A 10202-nucleotide genomic window follows, 5' to 3' on the forward strand; every position below is an offset into this window, starting at 1 on the left:
TATCAAATCTAGTGAATTACTGATGCTTTTTAACAATCAGAATGTAGTTAAGGGTCTTTTTTTTGTTTTTAACAGATCAATGGAATTAATACGCTGGGAGAAAACATTGCTGATAATGGAGGAATTGGCCAAGCATACAGAGTGAGTAATAATATTTTTCCCATTTTAGTGGTTGGAGTGTATATTTATCATATTCATTCATTCATTCACTCATTCAAAGCCTTTTGCAAAAGACACATAATGTAAGCAACAAAAGATTAAAATGGAAAATAGAAGGAGGAAGGGGGTGGTAAATATGCTAACCAGCAGGGGCAATGCAGTTGCAATTGAGCTCAACACACGAAGCTGAGAAGAAGAAACATGGAGCATTTATCAACAGAAATAAGGATAGGCAAGTCCACAGAGGAGGCAACCTTTCTCTAAGAAATACTCTCTGAAATAAATTTATGACAAAAGAGGCCCCATAAAAAGAATTGTTTCAGAATCATTGATCCATGTACCAAACAGGACCTTCAGTTTCACAACAAGTGAAGAAGTGTTGAGGAACTATAATCAGCATAAACCACAGTTCATTAACAATAATACACTGAAGGACTAAATGATACGGTTTCAGCATGTGGCCTTTTAGTCATCCAAACTATTATGGCCAGAATTTTATCACAAAGAGTTCCTTAGATCTTCATTTAGCCTTCCATTAACTCATGCATTCAACAATACTCAATGAGGGCTTTACTCTGTGTTTGGCACTATTCTCAGTGCTAAAGATAAAGCTGTGAACCCTCCCTAAATGATATCATTACTCGGTCATTTAAACAAGGATTGAAGGAGGATGCACAAGAAAAAGCAGGGATTTGCACAAAGAGTGGAGGAATACTGGTCTTGAAAGCAACAATGAGGAGCGAGGGTAATGTTGAGTGCTTCCTCCAACCCTGAGGTAGCCTAGATGTGGGAGAAGGAGCAGAGTCTACTTGACAAGGTGTCCCCATGATAAGGTGAATCGAATGTTCCATGGAGTGGATGAGGATGTAAGGTTATTTGTTCAACATAAACCATTTATAAATGAACTGTGCCTTAAGGAAGAGGAGGAAAGGCTCAGTAGTTGGATCAGGAAAGAAGAGGCAGCACCAGAACTATGTGGGAGAGAGGACAGTGGGGCCTGTGACCTGGCAGTGACCATGGACGGATTATCAGGAGGCTCAGTAGTTGGATCAGGAAGGAAGAGGCAGCACCAGAACTATGTGACCTGGCAGTGACCATGGACGGATTATCAGAGTGTGAGACTTGGGAGATTACACTGACAGCAAGGTTTCCTAAAGGACGAATCCCCGTCAAGTCCTGGGAGATGGTAAATTGCTGCTGCTTTGAATGCTTGGTAGTTTTTCTTTTACTGGATGCCAGACATTGGGCATTTTACATCTTTGAGAGCTGAATATTTTTGCTTTCCTCTATTTTTTAGCTTTATTCTAAGACCCAGTTAAATTTCTCAGAAATGGTCTGGTGGTCCTGTTGGGTCTTGGTTCTATAACTTCTTAAGTGGGACTAGGGAATTGCTCGGTCTAAAGACGATTATTCTCCACTGCTGAGGCAAGACCCTACTGTGTGAATCTTGAGGTCTTTCATTTTTTGTTAGGTGTGCATACCAGACATATTTATCTCTAATCCTTGGCCATGGTTCCTTCACTAATACTGAGTAGTTTGCTCACATGCATACCCACATACTCGGGTGAATATTCGAGAGAGCCATCTGATCACTTGAGATCCTCTATCCATGCAGTTTTCTCTTCTTCAGTGCCCTGTCCTTGGTATCCCTGAACTTTTTGTCCTCAACTCTAGGAGTCCCTTGGACTCTGATGGGTTTTCCTTTCTCTATGTTGTAGCCGGGGAACATTGAAGGCAATAAGCTGGGGCAATCACAGGCCTCATCTTATTTGTTCACCATCTCAGAGAGATTACTTCCCCTTTTCCCAGTGTCCAGTGTAATGCAAGCCATTGTTTCATATGTTTTTTTCCATCATTTGGTTGTTTTAGTGGGAGTGTTGTTTACCCCATCCCTGTCACTCCACCTTGCCTGGAAGAGGAAGGCATCGGTACTCTTAATACTCCTGTAGTTATTCTTATATACTGCCAGAGTAAGAATCACTGATTTAAAAATCCAGTCAAAGTCTGGGCTGTTGGTACTTCCATGGAGATGCCCGTCTAGAATAAGTACAGAATTACAGTGCAGCAAAATAAATTTGTGCAAATATTTTATTGTGCACAAAATTATAATGTCTCATGCTCTGTCCCCTACTAGATTGTGAACTCCCTAAGAAAGAGCAGTCTCAAGTATTCCCCATTTACCCAGCATTTTTACTTAGTAGAGACTCAATAAATCTATGATAATGGCAAATAGAAAGAAATGAAATATATTTTCTGCTTATCTAATTGGTCACTTTTCTTTGTAAGAAATTGGAAATGACTCATCTCAAAAACGTAGTTGTCAATTCCTTCCTTAAAGTATATTTAAGTAGAAGAACACTACATTTTTCAAGTGTCCATAAATCCTCTTGACTTGAGATCACTTTTTGACATCCAAATAACCTAAATTCCTTTTTTCTAATGTAACTGAAGTTCACTTTGTTTTGTCTTGTCTTCAAGGAGCCAAAATAATTGCTCATTCTTATTTTTAGAGTCATAGGATATTAGGCCTCTAATGGATCTTAAGAGAATCCCTTAACTTTTGGCAAGAATCACCCAAACAAAGTCTGCTATGAGTATATTTTGCTAAGAGTAGTAACTAAGCTAAATATAGCAATTACAGACTCTCTTGGCAATTCATTCTTCCAACTAGCTAGACTTATCCATCTATCAGTAGAACAACATTTACATAAGCTTTTCATTGCTTATTTAAGTCATCCATTGATAACTGACATTTGTTGGTCATTTGATGTGTGCTGAACTCTTCTCATTTGTTAATCATTATCCTGTTTTTTCAAAGCATTTGTAAGTGAATTCTAGTTTTCTTTCTAATCCATAAAATAGTTGTAGGTTGCCATATCTAAGTATATTATGATGATTCTGATACAAAAAGCTAATTACCTGTTACATGGTCTTTTGCATAGATTTGTATATAAATTTGTAAATGCTAAACATCATGTTTCTGTTTCACGAACTGCCTAGGCCTATCAAAATTATGTTAAAAAGAATGGCAAAGAAAAATTACTTCCTGGACTTGGCCTAAATCACAAACAACTCTTCTTTTTGAACTTTGCTCAGGTATGCTACCATTCTTGATTGATAGATATGAAAACCATTTTGAGTTATAATTTTATAGTAAGTTAGATAATGCATGCTGAGTTTTCTTGATTTAATCAATTGTGGCAGATCGTTTGACTTGACTAAGTTTTATTGTGTATAACAGACTGTCAGATTATATCAATGATAATTATGCTCCTCGTTGCCTATCACTGAACAGTATTTAAAGAGTAAATGGTTAAGGAATGCGGAATTCCAATTTAATTTTTGCAGTAGGAAGTTTGCTTTTTTCTCGGCCTGCCGAAACAAGTAACTAGTATCCTTGATTAAACTTAAGCACAAAATTTCCTTTTTCTATTCCTATCCTAGGTGTGGTGTGGGACCTACAGGCCAGAGTATGCAGTCAACTCCATTAAAACAGATGTCCACAGTCCAGGCAATTTCAGGTATGTGGATTTGAACAGCAGCCAAGGTGCTCTAATATTGGCTCCATTAGTTCTGAGTTTGGAAATTGGCCTTTTCTAATTCTGACTCTATAAAATTTGGAAATCCAGTGTTGTTGTTTTCTTCTCTTTTGAGGGTTACAGATAGGATCAACAGGGCAGATCAGGTAAATGTCATGTTTACACAAGCATAGCCTTCACTGCTCTATTCCTCAGAATATATGTGACCTAGGTTCAGTGCTTGATGAATTCCAATAAAGATGTCACCTCAGAACAGTGGCTCTATTTAAAGGTAGCACAAGACATTTCTAAAAGGCTGTAAAAGGTTTAGGCTTAGGACCCATGAGTAGCTATGCCAAAGAAAGATTTTCGTTCAGCATAAAGGGAAACTTCCCAGTAATTAGAGCTTGTACGTCATGGAATAAAGTTATCTCCAAAGCTCCAGGAGACAGTACCCTGAAGCAGAGGTCCGAGAACAACCTGTCAAGGATGATGGATTAAAATGCTCTGCATGGTGGAAGAATGAGTTAGAAGAATCTAAAACCCTTCTCAAATAAGAAAATCTTTAAGAACATTGGATTGAAAGAGAATCACTCTAACCAGCATTTGAATGTTAAAGCCTAGATCCCTATCTAGCTGTTTTAGGACTAAATTTCTAATGCTACCCACTACACAGGGACTTCAACCCTTCTGATCAGCAACAACTTTTCTCAGGCAAGACTCTCTGAAAAATAAATTTAAAATTTTGTAGGGTGATTGGAAAACAGAGTCTGAAAACAAAAGGGAATTAATGGGCTGAATTTCAAAAGCACTTCCTAAATAAACATGAGCATAGTGCCCATATCATTCACTTCTATGGAAAGACCACATCCAAATATGAAACAATAAAATACCACATTTAGAAATTCGTGTTGTCCTAATATGATCATTAGCAGCAGCAGCAGCAGCAGCATTTGTATTTGCCTTACCATTTCTTTCAAAATTCATTCACTCAACAACTGTTTATTGTATGTTCATTTTGTGTATAATCCAAGCTAAATTTAGTCTTGCTAAGATATCCAAATAAACTGCTTTTTAGGTAACCAGCAACAAAAGTCACTAGATCAATTGACATTATGATTTATCCAAGTAACTTTTAGTTTCAATTTTTTTAAAAATATATTTCTTTATTGATTTCAGGGAGAAAGGGAGGAGAGAGAGATAGAAACATCAATGATGAGAGAGAATCATTGATCGGCTGCCTCCTGCTTGCCCCCTATTGGGGATCGAGCCCACAAACCAGGCTTGTATGTGCCCTTGGCCGGAATCAAACCTCGGACCCTTCGGTCCACGCTGATGCTTTATCCACTGAGCCAAGCCTGCTAGGGCTTAGTTTCAATTTTTAAAAGTTCTCTTTTTTCTTCTGAAATCTTTGGAAGTTAAGATGTAAGAATCTTATAATTGCTCTCTGAGGATAATAGAAAGCAGTTATAAGCTCATGCAAATTAGTAACCACCATAACAATTGAATTTTGAAGTTCTGCCACACATATCCCTATGGCCTAAAGCATCTACACTAATAAAAGAGAAAAATGGTAATTGGCGTACGACGCTACCCTTTTCATTGGCTAATCAGGGCTATATGCAAATTAACTGCCAATTAAGATTGGCAGTTAACTGCCAACAAGATGGCGGTTAATTTGCATATGTAGGCACAATGCAGGGAGGCGAAAGGGAAAGCAGGAAGAAGCCCCCTGCCACTGACAGTGATCGGAAACCCAGGGGGAAGCTAAGAGCTGGGGGCAGCCATGATCGGAGAATCAGGCGCCTTTGCCGCCCGGGCCAGTGATAACAGGAAGTAGGGGTGGAGCCAGCGATGGGAGCTGGGCACAGTCGAAGCTGGCAGTCCCGGGAGCTAGGCGTCCCTTGCCTGGGCCTAAAGCAGAGCCCACGATCGCGGGGCCGCTGCAGCTGCGGGTCCCCACTGCCCGGGCCGGATGCCTCAGCCAGAGGCATCCTGCAGGGGCAGGGGCGGAGCCTGCGCGATCACGCCGCCCCCCGCTGCCACTGCGGGTCCCTGCTGCCCGGGCCGGACGCCTTGGCCAGAGGCATTAGGCCTGGGCAGGGGCGGAGCCTGTAACCGCGGGGAGCTGGGGCTCCCCTGCCCAGGCCTGACACCTCTGCCGGAGGCCTCAGGCCTGGTCAAGGGGCTGATCCGGTGATTGGTGATCGGAGGGTGATGAGGGTCAACTCCTCTGGCCGAGGCATCAGGCTTGGGCAGGGGACTGGGGGTCCCCTGCCTAGGCCTGGTGCCTGGGCCAGAGGCATCAGGCCTGGGCTGGAGGCAGAACCAGTGATGGGGGGAAATGAGGGTCCCCTGCCCAGGCCTGACACCTCTGTCAGCGGCGTCAGGCCTGGGCAAGGGGCCGATCCTGCGATTGGAGAGTGATGGGGGTCAACGCCTGAGGGGTCCCAGTATGTGAGAGGGGGCAGGCTGGACTGAGGGACACTCCCCCCCCACACACAACCAGTGCACGAATTTCGTGCACAAGGCCCCTAGTCTATATATAAAAGCCTAAGTGACTGTTCGACTGGTAGCTATGACGTGCACTGACCACCAGGGGGCAGATGCTCCGACCAGTAGGTTAGCTTGCAACTGGGGTCTGGCCAGACGGGACTGGGCAAGATGGACCAGACATGCCCTGGAGCCCTCCCGCGGTCCCTCCCCAGCCCCAACCCTGCACCGTTGGGGTCCCTTGGCCTGGCCTGCACTCTCTCACAACCCAGGACCCAGTTTCTCTCAGAGAGCCAGTTTTGGCCTGATCCCTGTAGGCCAGGCCGAAGGGACCCCACTGGTGCATGAATCCGTGCACTGGGTCTCTAGTATATACATAAAAACCTAAGTAACTTTAAGTAACATTATTGTAATACCTGTTACATCTGGGGTCCTTGGAGAAAGGAGACTGCAAATTAATTATTTGATAGCTAAATTTTGTCTCTTGAGTATTAACATTTTTATCTTAACCACTAGGTTAAAAACTTCTCTGTTTAAAATATATTTTCTACCTTCCTGCCTTATTAACACAACATCCTGAACAAAACGGTGTGTGTTTTTTCTTGATGACACAGACTGTTGTTATGACTAATAGTTATGGTTTCACTGTTTATTAGTTTAGTGAAGTCCCCCAAAGCTCGTGTATGGGGAGCTATTTGTTCCTACACTAAAGCCACTAATGGTGATGCTTTTCGACTTTTCATTTTGGCTCTTTACTCGTGTTTTTCTATTTGTTTCTTCCCTAATTCTCTTTCCTGTTACTCCATTGCCTGCTTTTGGCCATCCCGTTCCCCCATTCTGATTAGCTCCGAAAACATCCTTTAGCTTTTCTGCTAAAAAGTGAACGTAAGCTTTGAAGTGAGAAACCCTTAAATTCCAACCATGTCTCTGCCATTTACAAACTGTTACTTAACCTCTGGGTCTCAATTTCTTGATATATAAAATGAGGATTAAATTATGAGAGTTGCTAGGAGGATTAATGTTAATGTTTCTGAAGTGCCTACTTCATATTTGTGTTTGTAGACTGGTACTAGGATTGGTTTTAAATAAGAAAGGTATGAGCAGAATAAGAATTTCTGTGAGTAAAGCATATGGACTTTGGAACATTCCACCTTTCCTGACGGTCAAGTACGTTCTGTTGTTCATTTCTTATGTCTGGATAGTTCAACATGTTAATCACTGATTGCTGGTTAAGTGACATGTAGGTAAATCTGTAACTTTTCTACCACCAATTATAAACTGGAAATAGTTTTAATATAATTAGCTGTAGAATTTTGTATTTGTAAAAATATGTATTTAGTATAAATACGTAAAATTATTTGCGACTTTCATTTTCTTTTTTTCTGACCCAAAAGATGCCTCTGTGACTATTTTTCATTCATAATAAGAGAAGTATGTGTTGTTGTTTTTTAAAGGGTAAATGGAAAGCCAACCTTTTGTCAAGGAAATTATTTTCTCTGGAGGTAAAGGGATTTCCTTGGCAAAAGGTTGAGGTTACATTTAGTTTTGGAAACAGGCTGCTTCCTGGCTGTACAAAGTAAAACATATTTTTTAAAGAACTTTGAAAACTAAGAGACATGGAGTTGCTATTGAAAGATTGTGTACAGTGGTTTATGTAGAAATGCTTGAAATATAGGAGGTTTTTTACTCTTATGCTTACACAGTCGCAGTATGAAAAACAAAAAGGCGAATTATATTTGATATAGAGCTAAATCTATAAAATAATTTGTTAGGTCTAAGCTATACTTGTTCTATTCTTTCTAAAGTCTTACGTGCTTTTAAATGAGCTTCTAAACTATTTGTATTTAAAACAAAACATTTCCCCTTGATATTCTAGAATTTGCAATTTAATGACTTCTTTCAGTCACTTCAGGGAATGGTTGTTATGATAATATTTACTACATAAGCTGTAAATGTGTTTATAAAGTTATTTAGGTGGAATATTCCTACATAATATAGAAGATATGGTAATATTTTCAAAGCAAATCAAAATAGACCAAATTATACCTGTGTTATATTCTATCTAAATAGTAATGGTGCTAATTTAGATGCTTAGATTGCTTGATATTTTTCTAGTCAGAAAAAAAAAACCAAAAACCTCAGAGAACAAACCCAACTAATAAAGCAAGACATATTTCCACAACTTTCTAATTCTTTTGAAAGAATATCCTTTCTAGGGTTTTATGCAGACACTAGAAGCTCGGTGCACAAATTCATATACCAATGGGGTCCCTCTGCCTGGCCTGCAGGATCAGGATGAAACTGGCTCTCCAACATCCCCCAAGGGGTCCTGGATTGTGAGAGGGTGCAGGCCAGGCCAAGGGACCCCACCGGTGCATGATTGGGGCTGGGGAGGGACATGGGAGATTGGCCATCCAAGGAGCAACCACAGGAGGGCTCCAGGGAGTGTCGGGCCCATCTCGCTCAGTCCTGATTGGCTGGACCCCACCAGCAAGCTAACCTACCGGTCGGAGTGTCTGCTCATCTGGTGGTTATTTGCATAATACACTTTGATTGGTTGAACGAACGATCTGATGACCAGACACTTAGCATATTAGGCTTTTATTATATAGGATTTTCAAGTACCATGGCTATTTTGTTCCTTATGATTCCATGATTTAGCATGCTTAAGCTAAACCTTCTTTGAAATACTGAGGTTTAATCCATCTATCTTAAATACTAGCATTGGTTTCTGATATTTTGTAAATATCAGTGGATTTCAGTGAACCTTGTTGAATTCCCCTTAGTAATGATTAATTTTCAGCCCTTACCTCAGAATCTCTTTACTTCTTTACCAATTTATAGTGGAGCACATGCTGATCAATGTGACCCTACTTTAAAAGAATTATGAATCTTAGTTCATGGCAAAGACTGGATAGTTTATTCATGAATGAAGCTAGTTAATCTTGTAGCCAAGTCATTCATTTAAAAGATGTAATAAAAAATTGTCAGTGGACCCATTAATTGCAAAAAGCTCATTCATTAATTCAAAAATCCAGTTAATTGCAGACAGGAGTAGTCAGATAAGTTGTAAGATACAAAGTCCATTCTTGGTCAAGTGATTTTCAACTCCATATATCTTAGATGTTATTTTTGTTTTTATGCTTTCCAGTTTTATTAGGACATAGTGGTATACATCACTATAAAAATTTTAGGCACATAGCATGATTGCTTGATTTACTTATGAAATGATTACCACAATAGGATCAGCTAACATCTATAATTGCTTGTACGTTTTGATCACCTTCTTCCAATTCCCCATCCTTCCATCTATAGATGTTTTTAATATAAGTGATTATTTGCTAAGAGAATAAACAGCAGCAGAATAATAAAATAGTTTATGTAATAAAGTAAACATTTCAAGCAAATCACTTGAGAAATAATAAAAGCCTTTATTATATTCTGTTATTATAAACAAAAAGTACATAGTTTTCTTATAGCATGAAATTATGTAAGTAGTCTATGTAATATTAATGCGATGTGATCCCACGCTCAGAGATAGGATACATTTTTTATTAATAATGTATCCACTTTTTGAAATAGAGTACTTATGTCATCCACCCAAAGATTTGGTGTTATAAACAACCAAGCAGTAACTAGAATCCTTGAAAAGTAAATTAAACTGAGGTATGTTGTTGACCTAATTTATTCAGAATCAAATTATCTAAGTGAAGCCTTTGGCTGGAAAGAGAGGAGATGGAATGGAGGCCGAGAGCTGAGTGTGCATTGGGTTGACTGCTGTTGCTAGTGATGTTCTGTGAACACCTTCCTGTTTTGTAGTGTGGTTCTTTCCTTTTTAATTTCCTTAATGCTTTAAAAGTTTTAAGGGAAATGTAGAAGAAGTCATAGGTTTGGACTCAAGTACTTGTCCCATATGATTATATCTAAGACACAATCCTTTAAAAATAATACTTATTTTTTATTTTATTTTTTATATTGATCCTCACCCAAAGAAGGAAGATTTTTTTCTTATTGGTTTTTTAGAGAGAGTGG

At 39.6% G+C, this 10202-nt stretch overlaps 1 protein-coding gene across 1 annotated transcript in view; it reads left to right on the forward strand.

Annotated features, from left to right (window-relative positions):
• The window catches only part of LOC102762380 (neprilysin-like), a gene marked incomplete at its 5' end in the record, with an annotated part of 16062 nt that overhangs the window by 1163 nt on the left and 4697 nt on the right, over positions 1 to 10202 (forward strand). The window contains 3 exons of the mRNA XM_006769895.2: positions 76 to 141; positions 3160 to 3255; positions 3604 to 3680. Coding sequence (XP_006769958.1) covers positions 76 to 141; positions 3160 to 3255; positions 3604 to 3680 — 239 coding nt within the window. The remainder of the gene's footprint in view (positions 1 to 75; positions 142 to 3159; positions 3256 to 3603; positions 3681 to 10202) is intronic.

Source organism: Myotis davidii, unplaced genomic scaffold, assembly GCF_000327345.1.
Source record: "Myotis davidii unplaced genomic scaffold, ASM32734v1 scaffold1284, whole genome shotgun sequence".
Lineage (NCBI taxonomy): Eukaryota > Metazoa > Chordata > Mammalia > Chiroptera > Vespertilionidae > Myotis > Myotis davidii.